Source organism: Schistocerca piceifrons, chromosome 1 (assembly GCF_021461385.2).
Source record: "Schistocerca piceifrons isolate TAMUIC-IGC-003096 chromosome 1, iqSchPice1.1, whole genome shotgun sequence".
In the NCBI taxonomy this organism is placed as follows: Eukaryota; Metazoa; Arthropoda; class Insecta; order Orthoptera; family Acrididae; genus Schistocerca; species Schistocerca piceifrons.
In genome coordinates this window covers 648,506,213-648,527,775 of record NC_060138.1, presented here as the reverse complement: position 1 = coordinate 648,527,775, position 21,563 = coordinate 648,506,213, and the positions used below count along the sequence as shown (strand labels likewise).

Genomic DNA, 21,563 nt, shown 5'->3' with positions numbered 1-21,563 from the left:
TTATAGGTAGTCGAAGCTCTACTGGAGAATGTGGTTAATTTATTGCAGTCCAGGTGATATCAGCTGACTAGATGGTGTTCCTCTACAGACAGTTCATGGTGGTGTCATTAGGGAATTATTGACATGTATGTATCATTCCAGAACAGGGCAAGGCGGTGTACGAGGGCTGTCTAAAAGTATCCGACCTTTGGCCAGAAAAAATATTTCGAATACATGACGGGCTTCAAAGTAGTCCCTTTGTGCTTGCACACACATAGCCCACCAATCCTTCCACTGCTGGAAACATCTCTGGAAGTCTTCTTTCGGAATGGTGTTCAGCTCTCTCATCGTGTCCCGCATTATCTCTTCTCTACTCTCAAAACGGGATCCTTTCAGTGGCGTCTTCAATTTTGGAAACAGCCAGAAGTCACAAGGAGCCATGTCTGGAGAGTAGGGAGGTTGGCAAATAGCTGTAATTCCATGTTCGGCCAAGAAATTTTGGATCAAGTGGGACAAATGCGCAGGGGGATTGTCATGATGCAGTTGCCAGTTTTTCACCGTATACATGTCTGGGCTTTTGCACCAAACTGTCCCCGGAGTACATCTTGATGGTACCCCTTTGTCACTGTTTGTCCTTCCGCTGCATATTCGAGATGCACAATTCCATGGACATCAAAGAAGACATCAGCATCACCTTGATTTTGCTTCGCACCTGCTGCACTTTCTTCGGCCTTGGAGACTTGGGATGCTTCCATTGCAACGACTGTCTTTTTGTTTCTGGGTTGTACCCATACACCCATGACTCATCTCCAGTTATCACAGTGTTCACAAACCCAGGATAAATGTTGGTGGTATCCAAAAGGTCCTGTGCAACTTCAAAACAGAGGTCCTTTTGTTCCAGCGCCAACAACTTGGGCACGAATTTCATAGGCACTCGGTGCATGTTCAAATCATCACACAAAATTGCATGTGCAGAACCTTTACTCACTCAAACCTCTGGGGCAATCTCCCGCACAGTCAAATGATGATCTGTCATCACCAAATTTTGCACCCTCTCAACAACAGCTGCACTTTGAGCAGCTTGGGGCTTGCCAGAACGCTGGTCACTCTCCGTTGATGTGTGGCCATTTTTGAATCAGTTGAACCACTCCTTAATTTGTGTTACAGTCATCGCATCTTCTCCAAACACGTGCTGAATTTTACGAATTGTTTCGCTTTGAGAATCATGAAGCTTTTGACAAAATTTGATGCAGTATCTTTACAACAAACACCCTTTGTGCATATGTTGAAGACCACTGTACATTTAATTTATTATTTAATCTCTATTCAGAGTATGTCTTACAATTACATTGACATACACACACCTTTTATACATTACCGAGTCTGTAACGACAGTACAAGGAAAAGAGGACATGAGAATGAAGTGTATTCTTTCTCTGTGCACCCAGTTTTTGTTTGATAGCACACATGTGTCTTCTCATGGTGAGAGTGGAATAAACAAGAATATAACTATTTTGTTGTACTGAATGAACTTTGTACATTTTTTGTCTGAGGCACAGACTATAGCATCTTGCTCTCTTCACAGTATCACAAAACACATCTTAGTTACATGCCATTTGATCTCAATAGTCATTTCACCCTGCCAGTGCTACTTTACAACACCACGATCGTGCACTCAATTTCCGTACAAAGTCATGGCTAGCCTCATTCCACTTCAGTAAGAGACAACAAGTGACCACAGTGCCCCCATTCTCAAACCCATCACACTTGTTGAAATACAGCGGGAAGGAAGGAATCTGGTATATTGCTGACATAACAGTAGTGTCTTCATTTCTAGTGCATGCAACCATCAACTTTAGGCTTTTGCTCCGTTTCTGACCTATGGTAACCACACTCAAGTTCAAATCCGAAAGCAGGTTTGTCAATGAAGTACATATCTAGAACTGAAAGCACATTTATTATGAAAACCAACAAATAGCCATAATAGAACTGAACTCCTGGATGGAGAGTTGTCCTATTTAAACCAACATCAGATATTGAATATTCCAGAATATACAAAAAATTCCAAACATAAGATACTTCAAGAACTTACCAGAAATGATAAATATTAGGTAAGAAACAACTGCTGATGGCCAAGTTTGAATTGATGACTCGCAACACACCAGCTAGTGATGCTAACCACTAAGCTACATTGCATGCAACACAGCTCATGGTATTGCTCACTCTCCTGGTGAGACAGTGACCCATGTTTCAGAAGTTGTCACTTGAGCTGACGACAGTACCCTGGCTACAGATCTTGTCAATGAAGCAATGTTGCCACTTACTCATCACTATAATGAGCAATGCAGGTAGTTCCTCCCATTGAAGCTTCACAATTATGTTCAGTTTCCTTGAACCGCCCATCGTCGGTTTGCACCTCTGGATTGTAGAAGGGTTTCTTATGGATGATATGGATGGTATCTCTGTGCTTTGTTTTCTTGACAAAGGGTTGTAGTCCTTAACTTCATATGTGCTGTCTGACAACCGATACAGCCCAATTTAGAGTTTTTGTAACTTTTTCAACAGTCCCACTTTCCGCTCATGTGCAAAAATCCATATCAAATCAACTGAACTGCATTTCACTGATGGGAACTTGGCATTATAGTGCTCTTAATCTTCTCCTGGGTGGTCATGATACATATGCTAATGAGCTACCTTGCTTCTTCATTCATGGTGATGAGTCTTTTCACGAAGTCATGCTGAGTATTGTCCGACTGAAACAAGAACAGAGTATACATTGTCATTTCAGTCTCACACCTTTCTTTCGGCTCCACAGTCGTGAAATCTGTAATGTCTACCTTCACTGCATTATATGTGAATTTCGTGACTGGCAATATTATATCCTTATATCACAATCCCTCTGTCTGACATCAATGTACATCAAGATCAAATCTACCAACATCTTATTAAACTGTTCTACGATGCCACTTGTCTGTGTGGGTGGTAGGCAGTTGCTATCCATTGGCTAAAGCTACAACATGAAATTATCTGAAACTAGTCTTATCTGGAAAACTTCTACAAAATCGGAGATCATCAGACAGGGTGCTCCATACTTCAGGATGACTTCCAGAATGAATTTTGCATTTCTGCAGTTTCGACAGTGTGCAACATTTTGGTGGCAGCATAGTGGGTGAGGTAGTCAGAGCAGACTATTATCCATTGATTCACATTTGTCAATTCTGGGAATCTCCCCAAGAAGTAAATTCCATTTCAGTGGAATAGCCCTGCTGCAGGCAGGAATCCTTGGAGGTAACTGCAGCATGTGCTTCTGTTGTTGGCATTCCTTACAGTGACTCACAAAATGTCTAACAGATCATTAGAAACCTGACCAGTGATGCCTGCATCTCATTTAGTCTAAAGTCTTCACAAAGCCAATGTGACCAAATGTTGGAGCCAGTATTGCTGGCCGCAGATAAGGTGGGCTGATGACAACCATTTACACTGCATCGGACCACAGTTCCTCTTGTACAATGTTCTATTTATTAATTAGAAGTCTCATTTGGTCAGCTCCTCATTCTTTAAGGCTTCTATGGTTTCTTCCGTCTGTTCAAGTAGCAATGTCATCCAGTGCAGCAGTAACTGAGATTTAATCTATGTTACTGTGTTCTGCTGAAGGACTCCTTGAAAGGCAGTTGGTGTCCTTGTGTTTACATCTGCCTTTCTATACCACTGAGATGTCGTATTCCTCAAGCCTCAGTGTGCAACCCACCAACTGACCAGACGAATCCTTCAGGCTAGATAGCCAGCAGAGAGAATGGTGGTCCATCATAATGGTAAATGGTTTGCCAAACAAATACCTCTGTAAAGACAACAAAATGCCTTTCTCACACCTTGTTCCAGGAAAATTAGGCATCTCCCTGTGATAGTTCATGCAAGGGACATTCTTTGATGCAGAAGATCTTTATGAATCATGAGTAATATGATAACACTCAGAGAAAAATTCTCACATCATGAATGTGCAGAGCAGTTGGATAATCTGTGACTTCTTTTATTTTCTCTGGAACAGGGGGCAGCAAACAGGAACTTTTTTGGATTCAAATGGAAGCCTGCAGCCTGAACACACTTCAACACGGTTGTCGCACAGCTTAACTATCTGTCAACTGTTTTCGAAAAAATGACAATATCATCCAGATTGCAAAGACATCTCCAATTACGGTGTCGAAGAAAGTTGTCCATCATACAATTGAAAGTGGTTGGAGTGTTACACTGTCCAAACCCAAACAACATAACTATAAAACTCATAGACGCCATCAGGAGTTATCAAGGTAGCATTTTTCCAATCAGGCATGTCAACCTCAATTTGCTTGTAGGACATCAGAATTTCCATAGATGAGAAATACTATGTTCCTTCAAGCACTCTATAGAGTATCATCAATGGGCAGACATCTTTCTTTGTGCTTTTGTTCAATTTCTGGTAGTCGACGCAAAAATGCCGTGTATCAGCTTTCTTCTTCACAAGGAACAGAGGAGAGGATCAAGGACACTCTAAAGGCTCAATGTCGTCATCTCACAGCATCTTCTGCATTTCCTCTTGCATTATCTGTCATTCAGCTGACAATACACTGGCTTATTGGTCGATAATTCTCAGTATTGATATGGTGTTTTGCCATGGACTGCATGTTATCCATGGAGAGTTTTCATCTGTGGCAGACTCACCTCTATACATGATTGCCTTGCCTGGTTTTCCAAAATTCGCCAGCTACGTGAGCCAACTGGTACCCCTGTACAGAGACAGAGAACCAATTGGGTGTGCTGTGGAGCAACCTTATCCAAGGATATGGCAATTAGCTTTTGATCAAAGGTTGACTTTAACAATGTAAAATTGATTGTCATGAATTAGACTTGTACTGGTTGCTAACAAGCAGCATTATAGTTGTCGAACACTCATCTTCTTACTCTGCAGTGGTGTACAACATAGCCATAGTGTCCACAGTGGAAAACATACCATCATGTTGTCATTTGTCCTCCTGATATACAATACTTGGTTCAATATTACTGGCTGCCATACACTGCTGTATGTCTTCTATTACTATGTGGCATATGAGAAAGAGATGTCAGGGTGGTCTTCCACAACTGGCATAGGGACCACATTCAGGAGTTGATCACACCGCTTTCTTCTGCTCTTTTTCTGTCGTCTTTCCTCAATGCACTGGCACCATATGATGAATTCTTCAGTTGTAGTGATATCCTATGACAGCAGAGCTTGGTATGTGTCTTCTGCAACTCCTTCCATCGAACATGATATTGTTTACAGCTTCCATCGTACTCAGGCTGACAATGCTGCACATGGCCAAAACATTCTGTACATATGACTATGTTGTTTCACCATGACATTAGCCCCTTTTCTTTAATTAGTCTCCTACTAAATGGGCTTCCTGTTGATTGTAGCAAAATGATTTCTTCAATTTGGTCTGGCATTTGTCCCAGCTGCTGAGTTTCTCTTTGTCATTTTCAAACCATTGCTGGGCTGTTCCCTCCAAGCAAAAATACACATTTGCCAAATGCATCACGTCATCCCACATCTTCTATGTGATGACTCAGTCGAATTTATTCACGGAATTTGATGAATCATGGCCAGCATTCCACAAATATCTGATGGGTTCTTGATGTGCAACTACCTTATTACTACCTTGGAATCTCTTGCTCTCCAGAATATACGGACTTTGGAATGATGTCCTGGTTTTACTTTGGTTTCTGTGCACTTAAGTGATGGCTTTTATTATGCTAATTGCAGATGTCTTGAAGTTTGCAGCATCTCCATCAAACAACTGGTGGTTGGGTTTTAAACTGACGACCTTCAGCACACCACTCAGCAATGATAATCACTATGCTACACTCCATGCACTGCAGATTATGGCAATATTTGCATAGAGAAAGAAAGCCTTAGATAGCAAGAGAGACAATGAGATTTATTTTTTTGTATCAAAAATTATGATAGTTCTTCTACAGTCTATAAGTAACAGTCCTATTCCAAATACTTCAGCAGAAAAAACATCACTTTATGCATCATACCTGAATAATGACAATTGAAACCAACAGCTGTATTGTATTACAAATGCCATTTATTCATAACATGCTGCCAGTTTCGACTCGAAAAAGCATTATCTCTATGACCCTGTATGTGGAAACATACGTAGCATGACAGTAAGGTATAATGAGAGAACTGACAACGAAAACCTGTTTGTCACTAAAAAGGGGATAAATCAGATAACAAAAATGTACTATCGGTTCCCATACAAAACAAAATTCAGCATCTAATTTGATGTTTTTATTTCTATTTTAATTCTTAATAATTACATACTCCAATGACATAATGTATCTCAAGAGAGCCTACCCAACCAGTTACACCAGCAAAGCAACCAGAGTCATGTACATCCCTATTCAAAACACCTACTAATACGGAGTGTGTTCACAATAAAACAGGAGAACCTAATAACATAAAACCAAATAATTGGAGTAAACAAATGCAACAAAAACCTAATGAACAAACGTTCACTGGATAACACAAACCCACAAAAATAATACCACATACACACTAATTACATCCAATACATAAACAATAAAATTATGAGTGGGCACCCCTCAGGTACATCACATCACTCGAGTATGTAACTGTTTTGAGTGTGTGTGTGATTTTTGTTGCCAATACTCTTATTATGTTTTACTGTCTTGCTATGTGTGTTTCCATATGCAGGGTCCTGAAGACAACACTGTTTCGCGTCACACTGGTAGCATTTTTCGAGTAAACAAAGTTTGAATTTCAATACAGCTGCTGGTTTCAATGGTCATTATTCAAGTATTTCATGTCTGGCCGCTGTCCCACTACCCTCGATGGATTACCAGAGACTTGTTCAACATACAACAGATGCTGTTGATAGTTCTTCAGAATTAAAAAGATCTGAGTGATTGCTGCTAAACTCTTGGGAAAGGAGATTGCTTCAGTAACATGTTTATCGAGAAAAAAAATCAACTCTTGTCCATTTACACACTATTTTTTATCTGAGTTTCATACCAAGTATCAAGTGTCTTTCCTGATATTTTTAATACACGACATAACAATATTTATATTAAATTAAACCAATTAATTATATTCATAAAAGGGTAATAGTTGTCAAAAGAGAAAGATATAGAATTTGACAATGTTAACTGACTCATTGGTATTTGATTTCTGGTAGCTGAAGCAAAAAACTAGATGACTGTGATCAAGAGATGTCCTTATGAGTACTACAGCAATGGACAGCTACAGAACTCTACTTGACATGTAGTGTTCACTCCTGGGCAGGTGCAGTACACTATATGCCAAGTCATTTTAGTCAAATGGAGTTCTATAGCTAGCAATTACTGTGTTTTATAAATATTTTTGTATTTGATTTTTTTGTAGATACCTGACGTTGGTTAAATTCTGAAGCATTCATATGAGCAATAACGTCATTTCATGTCTGATGTTTACCTTTGCAACTCAGTCAGCCATAGTGCAGAACTACTGATTATTATAATAAAACAACGGAAAAATCCAGGATGGAATAATGACAATATTGTGAAAAAGGATAGCTACTCATCATATAGTGGATATGTTGAGTCACAGACAAGCACAACAAAATGACTGCTAAACAAGTAAACTTTTGCCCAACAGGTCTTCATCTGAATTAGACAACATACATAACCACATTCACACAAACACAACTCCTGCACGCATGACCACTGTGTCTGGCTGCTAAGGCCAGACTGTGAGAAACAGAGCAAGATTGGAGAAGCAATGTGTTTGGTGGGGTAAGGAGGGGCTGGGGTGGGGTGGGGAGAGGGAGGGATAGCAGGCTGGGGGATGGTAAAGTGCTGCTTGTGGCAGCATACAGGGACAATGTGGGGAGACAGTAGGGCAGCTAGGTGCAGTAGAGAGGTTCCACAGAGGGCAAGGGGGGAGGGGGGCTGGAGGTGGAGGAGAGAAATAAAAAAAACTGTGGGCACGTTGGAGGATCAGAAGGCTATGCAGTACTGGAGTGGGAAGAGGGAAGAGTATAGGCAGGTGAAGGACAGTGACAAATGAAGCTTGAGGCCAGGAGGGTTATGGGAACATAGGATATATTGCAGGGAGAGCTCCTCACTGCGGAATTCAGAAAATCTGGTGCTGGTGGGAAGGATCCAGATGGCACAAGTAAGAAAGCTGTCACTGAAACAAAGAACATTGTCTTGGGCAGTATCTTCAGCAACTGGGTGGTCCAGCTGTTTTTTGGCTACGTTTGTCAGTGGCTAATCATGTAGACAGACAGCTTGTTTGTTGTCATGCCCACACAGCACAGTGGTTGCAGTTTAGCTTGTAGATCAGATGACCAGTTCCACAAGTCACCCTGCCTTTGATAGAATAAATTATGCTTGTGACTGGAATGGAGTACGTGGTGGAGGGAAGACGTATGGGACAGGTCTTGCATCTAGGTCTATTACAGGAACTTGAGCCTTGACTCATGGGGTTGAGTCCAGGGGTTGTGGAGGGATGGACGAGGATATTGTGCAGGTTTGGTGGGTGGCAGAAAACCACCGTCGGAAGGGTGGGAAGGATAGTGAGTATGGCATTCCTCATTTCAGGGCACCACAAGAAGTAGTTAAAAACCTGGTGGAGAATGTGATTCAGTTGCTCCAGTCCTGGGTGATACTGAGTCACAAGGAGTTCCTCCACGGCTGAATGGTGGGACTTTGGGAGATGGTGGGTAATTAGAAAGATAAGGCGTGAGAGATCTGTTTCTGTACAAGACTGTGAAGGCCTCAGTGAGACCCTTGGTGTATTCTGTGAGGGACTGCTCGTCCTTATCCCAGCCAGAACCCAGTCCCACATACTGTTCCTTCGTTGTTGCTTGGCTCATGGAATCTCCCCCCCCCCCCCCCCCAAATTGCCTTACCACCAAATTACCCATTTCTGGCTGCACCCCACCTTCCACAATTACTTCCATCTGTTCAGATTCTGACAATCCTTAATCTTCACCAACATAGTCCTACAAAACCATATAAATCAGACCCAAACTTCTTTGCTATACTTCCTTTCCATCTGTAAACTTCCTTTGCTTTGCAATCCCAAATTCCTGGATCCCACTTCATGCACTGAAACTCTTGCTCTTCAGGAACCAAGCAGCAAACACAATGCCACCTCAAAAACCTCTCCAACCTTATCACCACCTAGTTCTGCCACAGATTACCACTGGTCACCACCTCTACAACAGCCTCCAAATCTACTCCACAGCCCCTCATAGCTGAAAAACCCTGCCTCATACACCTACTACATTCATCTCTCACTCCCACCACCATACAGAATCCAGAACCTAAGCATACCCTAAATAAAGTTATAAACCCTTCTTCCAAAAGTCACAGTCTCACAGAATTATCAGTCCTTTCAAAAGGTCTCACCTTCTGCCCCACTCCAAAATGCAATCATACTGGACTTGTGAAAGGCTTTCTCTCCTTCTCCCAGTCCATACAGTGTAATTACTTTTTGCCACCAAAGCTACCAATCAGACTCAAGCAAAGACCAATGTTGACACTGCCTGATTCAGATCAATTCCCCCCCCCCCCCCCCCCTCCACCAATCCAATAGTGATCCACCCCCACTGCCCCCAAATAACCCACTGTTAAATTTCCAGAATTTCTTAACCTCAAACTTTGCCTCATCATCATTCCCCAAATCTCTCAACATGCAGGATAACCTTACATCTGCAGAAAGAACTGCAATCCACCACCTAAAACAGAGCCCGATCTTATAATACTACCTGCTGATAAAGTCTCCATCACTGTTGTTTTGAACCGCAAGGATTATCTGGCAGAAGGACTATGCCAGCTGTCAGACTCATTCACAGTGACCTCATTCCAGAAATCCAGCAGGATCTCCTGTCTCTCCCCTAATCCTTAGGCCCATCCCAGAACCTCTCCCTGGAGTCTCTCTCTCAACCTCATTCCTACCACTCCCTGCATTCCTACCTTCTACATGCTTCCTGAAGTTCATAAACCCAGCCACCCAGAATGCCCTATAGTAACTGTTTACTGTGCCCTTCCCAGAGAGAACCTCTGCTCTTGTAGACCAACACTTTCAGCCTATTACCCACAGCCAACCCTCCAATATAAATGATGCTAACCTTTACCAGACAGTGCCCTGTTTGTCACTACTGATGCTGCCTCCCTTTACACTATCATCTCTAATGCCCATGGCCTTGCCACTATTGAACACTACCTTTCCCAGCACCTGATGGATTCCAAACCTACACCCTCCTTCCTGGTCACCAAGAGCGTCTATTTCCCCATGCACAATTACTTCTCCTTTGAAGGCATCACCTACAAATCTGGGGTATGGCAATGGGCACCCATGTGGCACCATCTTATGCCAACCTATTCTTGGGTCATGTAGAGGAACCCTTCCTAAACACTCAGAATCCCAAACCCCTCACCTGGTTCAGATTCACTGATGATATCTATGTGATCTGGATCAAGGGCGAGGACACCCTATCCACATTCCTCCAGAACCTCAAAACCATCTCCCACATTCGCTTCACTCAGCTCTCATCATCCCAACAAGCCACTTTCCTTGATGTTGACCTCCACCTCGCAGATGGCTTCATCAGTACCTCTGTCCATAGCAAACCTACCAACCACCAGCAACACCTACACTTTGACAGCTGCCACCCATACCATACAAAGAAGTCCCTTCCACACAGCATAGCCATCCAAAGCCATCACATTTGTAGTGACAAGCAGTTCCTCTCAAAATATACAAAGGGACTCACTAAAGCTGTAATTACCATCTCAACCTTGTTCAGAAATAGATCTCCTATGCCTTATCTCTCCAGTCACATACCGTTTCCCAAAGTCCCACCATCCAGCCACAGAGGAGCATTCCCCTTGTAGCTCAGAACCACCCAGGACTGGAGCAATTGAATCAAATTCTCCACTATCCTTCCCATCCCTCCCACACTGGTATTCTGCCACCTACCTAAACTACACAATATCCTCATCCATCCCTATACAGCCCCTGCTCCTAACCTCTTACCTCATGGCTCATATCCCTGTAACAGACCTAGATGCAAGACTGTTCCATACATTCTCCTCCCACCACCACCACCACCACCACCACCACCTACTCCAGTCTGGTCACAAGTGTCACCCTATCCATCAAAGGCAGAGCTACTTGTGAAACCAGCTGTCTGATCTACAAGCTCAGCTGCAACCACTGTGCTGTGTGCTATGTAGGCATGATAACAAAAAAGCTGTCTGTCTGCTTGACTGGCCACTGACAAACTGTAGCCAAGAAACAGTTGGACCACCCAGTTATTGACCATGCTGCCCAACACAACATTCTTCATTTAAATGACTGCTCCACAGTGTGTGTCATCTGGATCCTTCCTACCAACACCAGCTTTTTCTAATAGCATAAAGAACTTCCCCTCCTGTAACCCTCCTGGCCTCTACCTTCAACAGTCACTGTCCTTCACCTACCTATTCCCCTTTCCCTGTTCCCATCCCTGCACTGCACTGCACAGTCTTCACCAAACACACACACACACACACACACACACACACACACACACACACACAGTCTTCTTACTTCTCTCCTTTTCTGCACCTCCTCCTTCCCTCCCCCTCCCCTGCCTTCTGTCTAACCTCCCAACTGCACCTGCATGAGACTGGAATAGAAGAGAGAACGGATAGAGGTATTCAAGGTACCCTCTGCCACACACCGTCAGGTGGCTTGCAGAGTATAGATGTAGATGTAGCTGCCCTACTCTCTCCCCACCTCATTCCAGTATACTCCCATATGCAGCACTTTATTGTCCCCCAAACCTAACCTGCTATTCCTCCCCTTCCCCACCTTAGCCTCCTCCCACCCCACCACACAAACTACTTCTCCCATTATGCTATGTTGCTCGCAGTCGGTCTCAGCAGCCAGAGACAGTGGTCATGTGTATAGGAGTTGCATTTGCATGGACGTGTGTGTATGTTGTCTAATTCAGAAGAAAGCCTTCTGTCCAAAAGCTTACTTCTTTAGCAGTCTTTTTGTTGTGCCTGTCTGCGATTCAACATCTCTACTACTGGTGAGTAGCAATCTATCTTTTTCAGATTATAATAATGATTGCCTGCCTCCTTCATGACTTTATGTCACATTTATATAACGAAGGTCATTTCAAAAGTCCTGCACTGTGCATCCATGACCATTACAGTGGCATGATCAACATGAAATTCATGTTATTTGTGAGCGAGACTTTAGGTATGATGGTAGTATATGTTTTTGCCGATTCACGTGGCTGTGTCAGTGTCATTCAGTTTTATAATGGAAGCTGGAAGCAAGTCAAGTCAGATCACATATAAAAATTAGCATTTCTACATCAAAATCGAATCCTTGTGTGGAAAGAACCCAATGGACATTTACAATGCTTTGAGAGCGGTATGTGGGAATAGTTTAGCAGATCGTAACACAGAATTACAGTGGTCTGCTCATTTCCATGCAGGTCAGGTATGCACTGAGGGCAACTCAAGAAGTGGAAAACCATGAATTGTAACAAACTACACCTCTAAGGTTATGGTTAATGCCATTTTCAGAAAGTATTGATGAAAAACATGTGGAAATTGCTTTTGAGAGGCCCAAATATCTGTCACTCCAGTCTACATAATAATGACTGAAAAGTTAAAGATGAGAAAAGTTGCTGTCTAATGGATTTCACATGATCTGAGTGAAGAGCAGAAGGTAGGTCGCAAGAGAATCACAGAAGAATTGCTCCAACAATTTCGAACTGAAAGAGAACAGTTTCTGAAATGAATTGTTGCACTTGATGAAATCCATAAGTGAGACATTGAGCTAGAACTGAAGTCTCACACATTGCAATGGAAATGCTCCAACTCTCCACAGCTGAAAAAATTCGACCACCAACAAAGATGAAACTGATGATGATCCTTCTGTATGACATGAATGTAGTCATAGCTACAGAGTGCCCCAAAAAATGACTGAAAAGGCACATACTATAAGCTGTTTCTGCAAAATGTTTTGCACCCAAAACTTCATCAAAGAAGGTCTGACATGGTTGCAGCGGGTGTCCTTATTTTGTAAGATAATGCAGGCCCACATATTGCCCTTTCAATGAAAGAAATAAATGATAAACACATATGGTAAATACTTCCACACCCACTATACAATCCTAATATGAGCCCATCAGACATTTCATGTATTTCCCAAACTGAAGGAACAACTCCTTGGAAGATATTTTGATACAATTGGTGAACCTTCCAGTGAGGTGACCAGAGTCACTGTACAGCTCAACAATGAAGGTGACCTATACAAAATACAGAAGTTACCAAAACATCGAGAAGATGTCATAAGCAAGAGTGGACATTATATTGAAATCCTGTAAAGACATTTTGTAAACTTAATTATTTTCTTCAGTCCTATATTACAGTGTGTATAAATTCTAAAACAACACCTCATATTTTAAGTCAAGCTGGTAGTTCAGGGAGGCCAAGTTATTATACATCATAGAAGAAAAGCGGGTTAGTTGACAATGAATTAATTTCAATTAAAACTGTTAAGTGAATGATGTAATTCCAAAATATACAAAGCTTCAATTTAATTCTGTAGCCTTAAATGTATGTAGTGTCAAGATAAAGTGTGAATATCTATTCATAAAAAGCGAAATTCGCATGGCACATAGGTCCTGACATTTGGCTGAGATTGCAGGTACTGTCTTATCCAATCACTTCTCAGACATTCTTCTTGGTTTTCTTTCTTATGATCAATGGGAGTTGATTAGTCTCTTCCAGAAATGTAATGTTATTGCCAGAAGGCATGCCCGCAAACTATGGTTACTTGTGGACCAGCAGGGCACGAATCTTTCTCATGATAAAAACTCTTTGTTACAAAAGGGCCCAAATTTCAAATTTCCTATAAGATAGATACTAGTATTATTTAAATAACTGTGGCAGAAGTGAAAGGCTTATGTGTGGTGCTTAACCTCTCACAACTTGTACAGAACACAATTGCTATGTCTACTCGAAAAGCACTTGGTAAACCTGTTCCTACAGGCTAATTCTCAAAATCTCTCTCTGCCATTGTAAAAAGGGTGAATGCAAAATTGCTTGAAAATAAGGTAGTTATCACAAATGCAGATAAATGTAGCCCTATCATTCTTCCTTATATCAGATGCTCATTATGTGCACAAGACATTTGATTTCTATCATTCTAATGACTGTAAGGGATCCTCTTCATAAATTTATAACTAAGTTAAAGAAATGTGTGAAAGGTTCCAACTTTTGTTTTGCAACTGAGTATGCTTAATGCAGGAAATATCTATGAATCCAAAAATATCAGTTTTTTTGTCACAAACAAAGCTCCATATGAGTAATTTACGAATATGTCCGATTGTGGATGGATACCAAGGGACAAATTATAAAATTAACAGTTTTTGCTATGCTAAGCTGAAAGCTGCATTCACTTTTGAGGAAACATGGGCCATCAAACATAGCTCAAGATGGTGGTAATGTTACGAGAAACTAAGGTTCTGCATGAGGCAGTACTGGTGTCCCTGAATATAACCAATTTATATACAAATGTTCCAGTTGATAAGGCTCTGGAGATTGTAAGGCTGAATCTTCTTATGTGTAGAAAACTTAGTCAGGAAAATTTTCAGAAATGTTAGCTTTTTTGTGTATAACTTTATCCTTTAACTGTTTTAGTTTTAATGGTAAGACTTATCTTCAACAGTGCGCCTGGCAATGGGTTGCTGCCTTTCTGGCTTTTGGGCTGACATTATCGTTAATTACCTAGAAAGAAAATTCTTTGCAAATAATAGGGCAGTGTTTGATAATATAATTTCGTCACAGGTATGTAGATGATATTTTTATTCCGCTTACAGGAATCTATTTGGCAGGCTCCTCCGATCTGTTGCTTTAAAAAAAAAATGCTTCACTGTAGAGTTGGAATCAAATAAAAGTTTTAATTACTTTGACCTGAATATTGCTAGGCAATCTGCAGACTTTCTTTAGGTATCTTCAGAAAGCCTTCTACCACTGATATAATTGTTGGTGTGGACCCATGCCACCCACATACACACACGTTAAGCGTGCTTTTTTCCTGTCAGTGTTCCACAGGTTAGCTAAACTTGACTTAAGCCCAGCATGTGTTAGAAAAGAAACTCATATAATCAACCAAACAGGTCTGTAAAACAGTTACACTGAACATGTGATACAGAGCATTTGTGAATCTGTTTCCAATAAAAGAAAAAAAATCTATTTCCAATCCTCCTGAGACCCTACCTACATTTTCATGTAAAGCCAATACAGGGCACTTCTGTGATAGAAATGCCAGCACTTTTAAACAAAGCCAATATACAATCTAGTTTCCAAACACAAGAAAGACAGTTTTTTGTTTATCTGTTGACAATAAGCAGAATAAATTTACAAAGTCGGGAGTATATAAAATCATTTGGGGATCCCATGATAATATTTACACTGGGCAGACAGGCCATGACTTTTTAACCAGATTCAGGAAACACTGTAACAAAAACACTACTGCTAAGGGTTGTCATTTCAGTGATAAGAAACATCATTTAGACATGACTGAAAAATCTCTAACGATCTTACATGTAGAACCAAAAGGCTTAGAGTTAAGACATTTTGGAAGAAATTGAGATTTATAAGAATTTTAAGGCTAACCAACATGGACTTTTGAATGAACCAATGCACTCCCAAAGGAAATAGTTTTTCAATATTTTACAGGATTTGTTAGGAGCATGGCCGCGCAGTTAGGAGCATGGCTGTGCACCTACGATACTATGTGGCCATGGATGAATATTTCCATTTCCTCCAAGGTGTCCATTTTCCAGCACATGAGGAGTAACGAGTTTCTGAATGAAATGACAGATTTCAAAAATTCACATTTCTTTTCCAATTTCACTACAGTACTCTTAGAATAAAAGATACATAACATGACAGTTGTTTGACTCTAGCCCCAGCCATAGCTTAGAAATATGTAAAAAAAATAGTTTATATCATGATGTCTGCAATAATATTGTAACAGGTGCTCAATTCGTAATGTATTTCGTCAACCTACATCTGTAATACGATAACAAGACATGCAGAAGACACGTAAACATCTGACACCACATAGATCAACAAATCGATAGTCAAGTCGAAACCACCTGTATTTCAACCACCATCTTGTCCACTGCACTACAGATTTGTTTTTGTGGTCATGTTTCCAAGTTACTGCAACTTTAGTGAAAATTTGTGAACAGTGACCAAGAAAGCCACAGAAATGGAAACACCTCAGTGCATCACAATGAGACTGCCATGACAGAAGAATAAAGATAACCACAGCATTTATGAAAAGAATATGTAACATCGGTATGACCTTATGGTAAAATTGTTTCTGTAATGCCATTTAGCCTGAAGATGAAGTATTCCCTTGAAACATGTCACTAAATAAAAAAGTAACACAATAGTTAATAAAGTTAGTGACTGGTAGCGGTAATTTAAAAAACTTTTACATATTTCTTGAGACAGTGATGGTCAAAAAATAGTTGAAATGGCTTCAAAAAAAGAAAAATGATAGATGATGAGTAAGTTTCCTGAGGGATGACATAGCATGTCATCTTTGAACAAGGAAGGTGCTATTTAATTCTGGTCCCAATCTTTCTTCAGGAAATGGTCCTGTAATTAAAGGGATGGCACATAACGATTCTTTGATGGGAATGATTAAGATGTGAGATAGAAAGTGACCCTTAACTTATTTGGAAAACTTAGTTTAAATACCAATATCATTCTGTAGTAGAAAGAAAAGAAAAAGAGTATGATTGGTTATTATTATATTAATTTTGTTTATTTAGCAGGATGAGAATATTTGCGTAAGCGGAAGTGATATGTTATCTTAGACATTATGTAATTAATCTCTGCAGGTGGTTTTTGACAGATGCGACTGTTTTGTTTTGACAACAACTAGCTGTAAGTTCGTTCTGATTATGTATATAGTAATATCAAAACAATAATAATGAATTTACTTGGATTTCAACAATCATTTCATTGTAAAATTTGAATCTTAAACATAGTTTCATTTATTTAGAACTGAAAAATAGTTTGAACTTCAGTTTGTTGATGTGGTCTGGTATTGTGGTGAAGCTCTGTTACATGATGTAACACAGCAAATGTGTTTGTTATTTATCCTCAACAAAATGTACCTGAATCTTGCTGCATACAAAGTCTGATATTTGAGAGGTGAAACCAATTTCTCACTGACATAATCATGTTGTTGTTGTTGTTGTTGTGGTTTCCAGTCCTGAGACTGGTTTGATGCAGCTCTCCATGCTACTCTATCCTGTGCAAGCTTCTTCATCTCCCAGTACCTACTGCAACCCACATCCTTCTGAATCTGCTTAGTGTATTCATCTCTTGGTCTCCCTCTACGATTTTTACCCTCCACGCTGCCCTCCAATGCTAAATTTGTGATCCCTTGATGCCTCAAAACATGTCCTACCAACTGATCCCTTCTTCGTGTCAAGTTGTGCCACAAACTTCTCTTCTCCCCAATCGTATTCAATACCTCCTCATTAGTTACGTGATCTACCCACATTATCTTCAGCATTCTTCTGTAGCACCACATTTCGAAAGCTTCTATTCTCTTCTTGTCCAAACTAGTTATAGTCCATGTTTCACTTCCATACATGGCTACACTCCATACAAATATTTTCAGAAACGACTTCCTGACACTTAAATCTATACTCGATGTTAACAAATTTCTCTTCTTCAAAAACGATTTCTTTGCCATTGCCAGTCTACATTTTATATCCCCTCTACTTCGACCATCATCAGTTATTTTACTCCCTAAATAGCAAAATTCCTTTACTACTTTAAGTGTCTCATTTCCTAATCTAATTCCCTCAGCATCACCCGATTTAATTTGACTACATTCCATTATCCTTGTTTTGCTTTTGTTGATGTTCATCTTATATCCCCCTTTCAAGACACTGTCCATTCCATTCAACTGCTCTTCCAAGTCCTTTGCTGTCTCTGACAGAATTACAATGTCATCGGCGAACCTCAAAGTTTTTACTTCTTCTCCATGAATTTTAATACCTACTCCGAATTTTTCTTGTGTTTCCTTTACTGCTTGCTCAATATACAGATTGAATAACATCGGGGACAGGCTACAACCCTGTCTCACCCCTTTCCCAACCACTGCTTCCCTTTCATGCCCCTCGACTCTTATAACTGCCATCTGGTTTCTGTACAAATTGTAAATAGCCTTTCGCTCCCTGTATTTTACCCCTGCCACCTTCAGAATTTGAAAGCGAGTATTCCAGTCAACACTGTCAAAAGCCTTCTCCAAGTCTACAAATGCTAGAAACGTAGGTTTGCCTTTTCGTAATCTTTCTTCTAAGATAAGTCGTAAGGTTAGTATTGCCTCACGTGTTCCAACATTTCTACGGAACCCAAACTGATCTTCCCCGAGGTCCGCTTCTACCAGTTTTTCCATTTGTCTGTAAAGAATTCGCGTTAGTATTTTGCAGCTGTGACTTATTAAACTGATAGTTCAGTAATTTTCACATCTGTCAACACCTCCCTTCTTTGGGATTGGAATTATTATATTCTTCTTGAAGTCTGAGGGTATTTCGCCTGTCTCATACATCTTGCTCACCAGATGGTAGAGTTTTGTCATGACTGGCTCTCCCAAGGCCATCAGTAGTTCTAATGGAATGTTGTCTATTCCCGGGGCCTTGTTTTGACTCAGGTCTTTCAGTGCTCTGTCAAACTCTTCACGCAGTATCTTATCTCCCATTTCGTCTTCATCTACATCCTCTTCCATTTCCATAATATTGTCCTCAAGTACATCGCCCTTGTATAAACCCTCTATATACTCCTTCCACCTTTCTGCCTTCCCTTCTTTGCTTAGACCTGTGTTGCCATCTGAGCTCTTGATATTCATACAAGTGGTTCTCTTCTCTCCAAAGGTCTCTTTAATTTTCCTGTAGGCAGTATCTATCTTACCCCTAGTGAGACAAGCCTCTACATCCTTACATCTGTCCTCTAGCCATAATCGTGTTAAGTTTCAGGTAGTATAAGTCTCAGGTCTTTATCATTGTGCTTCATAACTTGCCAAATAATGGACAATCATTTAATGCCTTGCTCAGAAAGAAATAAGTCAATTTTTAATTTGGTGATGCAGTGCTCTTGTTAAATTGGAGAGAACAAACATATACACCTTCAACAAAGCTTATAAAATGTGCTGTTGCACTATCTTGATGCTGCTCACCAATATGATCTGCCTTCGTCTGACTTGCAATTAAAGCAAATGTAAATGAATAGCATTTTAGTCAGAAAAAGTGAGACTACAATATCCATACAGACCAAAGGAAATTTTGTTTAAAGAAATAATACACAGACAAAAGAACAACCAGTCCTCTTTACCTACCAAGATCAACAAGTTCTCTCCGCTTAAGAGCAGCGTGGGTACATGTCATAGCTATCACCTTTGCCTCCTTTACGAGTAGATATTTTGATCTATCCAATCCACTTCTCAACAGCTCAAATGCTCGGAATTCCTCAAGCTGTGTGAAAATCTTTTCTATGTATCTGTAACACAAATGTGCCAATATTGCCATTATATTTAAATAAATACAAAACAGTTCCGTTATACTTATGAACCTCAAGAAAATAACATCGGATTGTTATTTGAATTACATTTTGACTATCAGACCATTTTCGATAAAATAAAACTGAAAAACATAATAATTATTCTGGAGACAAGGAATAAGACAGTATAAATGAAATCAATCTAAATCTTACACTCAATATGCATAGTAAAAACACTTACTGAACAAATTTTAAAATGCTGTTGAACACATTACAGCTGCTGTGCACATTAAATTAAACCGAAACTCTATGTCATTTGGACATGCACATCAAAAGGAACATTGCCTCATATTTTGGAATAACACAGGCACTGCAGTACTGTATTTATCTACCGACACCACACAAGTGACTTTCAAGTAAAGTGTCTCGCCTGTACAACAATGTACATAATGGATGTACGAGTACAAGTTGCAGCCACATGGTTGATGATGTATGGAAGTTTGGGTCTCGCCATGAGTAGTACTCAGATGGCCAGCTTGGGATATGCAGGAAATTCGGGTTTGAATGCCGGTCTGGCACAATTTTAATTGTCGTCAGTCCATTATACAGCTCATGGTTGTCCATATTCGCAATTGCGAATTTATTTCATGTATTTCATAATGGCTGTAGTCACCACAGTACCTCTTCCTTTGGACATGCATGCACGTTGAAATGAACATTGCATTTTAATTCTGAATAACACAGGCACTGTAATATCAAACCTATAAAATTGTGTTCAAAACAAGTATTCCTTGTGTGCATGTGTTTGTAGGTATGTGCATTTGTTGGGTTTTTTTTTTTTTTTACCTGAAACAACCTTCAGCAATTTCCATGTCTTCCTCATATGATCTTTGCTTGAAAAGAGGTTTTGGTGCATTGTCGAAGAAGCAATGAAAGGGAAATTCATCTTTTATTGTTTTCACAGGAACTATCTGCAGACATAAAAAACAATATAAGTTCACTATCTTGCACTTTCATGTCAACAAGCAAACATTATGTTCAAGCCTCACTCAGATCTCACTAAACAGATTCTAGTTCCCAAATACAAAGAAATATCACTATGATCTGAAAAGACAAACATTCAGTGTATTTACACTTTTGTTGCTTAAAAATTGCACCAGATTTTGAATTGCAAAAATGTCAGACAAATTTCTTCAATAAACTCACTTTTCTAAAATTCAAGAACTAACTACTCTCATCAGTACCAATTTACAACGTACAGTATATCTGAAATGCCAAAGTTTTCTACTTGAAACAATTTCTAAAAGTTTTCAGAAACATAGCAGAACGTCACAATTCACATTTCAAGGCATCAGAGCCTTGGTGAATAACACCTTGAAATACTATCTAATCAATAAAGAGCAGAAGTAAAAATTTGGGATCCTGTGAACTATAAACCATGAGTATCTGTTTCATAAGCCAGGGGAGATTGTCAACATCATCTTCAAATGTCATCTTCCAAATGTGAAAGTAATAATCAATCAAATCATAGGTGTGTGTTTGTATAACAATAGTATCTACAACAATGGTTTTGTAAAGTATCTGACGCGCTTTTCAATCAAATATTTGCAACAATAGTCATGACACGTTCCACATCCTCTGTGATTTCAAAACTGACTGATCCAAGCACCACTCATGCAGTAAACAAAGGAAGCCCAGTGAGATTTTATATATCTGCAGCCACTGTAAACATGTCACACTCATATTACATTCTGTGAAGTATTGTTATGTCACTAGGAGAGAGATGCATTAGTGTGAAGGTTAACTCCAAATGTTATGAATAATGAATATAAACTACTCCAACATATACGTGGTGTATACCCTGTTTCCAGGCAACCCCTGTATTGACTTCTGAAGTCAAGTGGAGACCCCTCCCCCCCCCTTTTGAGTCATCAGTCTTCTGACTGATTTCATGCGGCCTG

The 21,563-nt window shown here is 40.1% G+C and overlaps 1 protein-coding gene across 1 annotated transcript in view; it reads right to left on the bottom strand.

Annotated features, from left to right (window-relative positions):
• Positions 1 to 21,563, bottom strand: part of LOC124805223 (RNA helicase aquarius) — a 380,133-nt gene that overhangs the window by 39,666 nt on the left and 318,904 nt on the right. Inside the window, exons 20-21 of the mRNA XM_047265726.1 lie at positions 20,449 to 20,573; positions 19,442 to 19,602 (exon numbers count right to left, since the gene is read on the bottom strand). Coding sequence (XP_047121682.1) covers positions 19,442 to 19,602; positions 20,449 to 20,573 — 286 coding nt within the window. The remainder of the gene's footprint in view (positions 1 to 19,441; positions 19,603 to 20,448; positions 20,574 to 21,563) is intronic.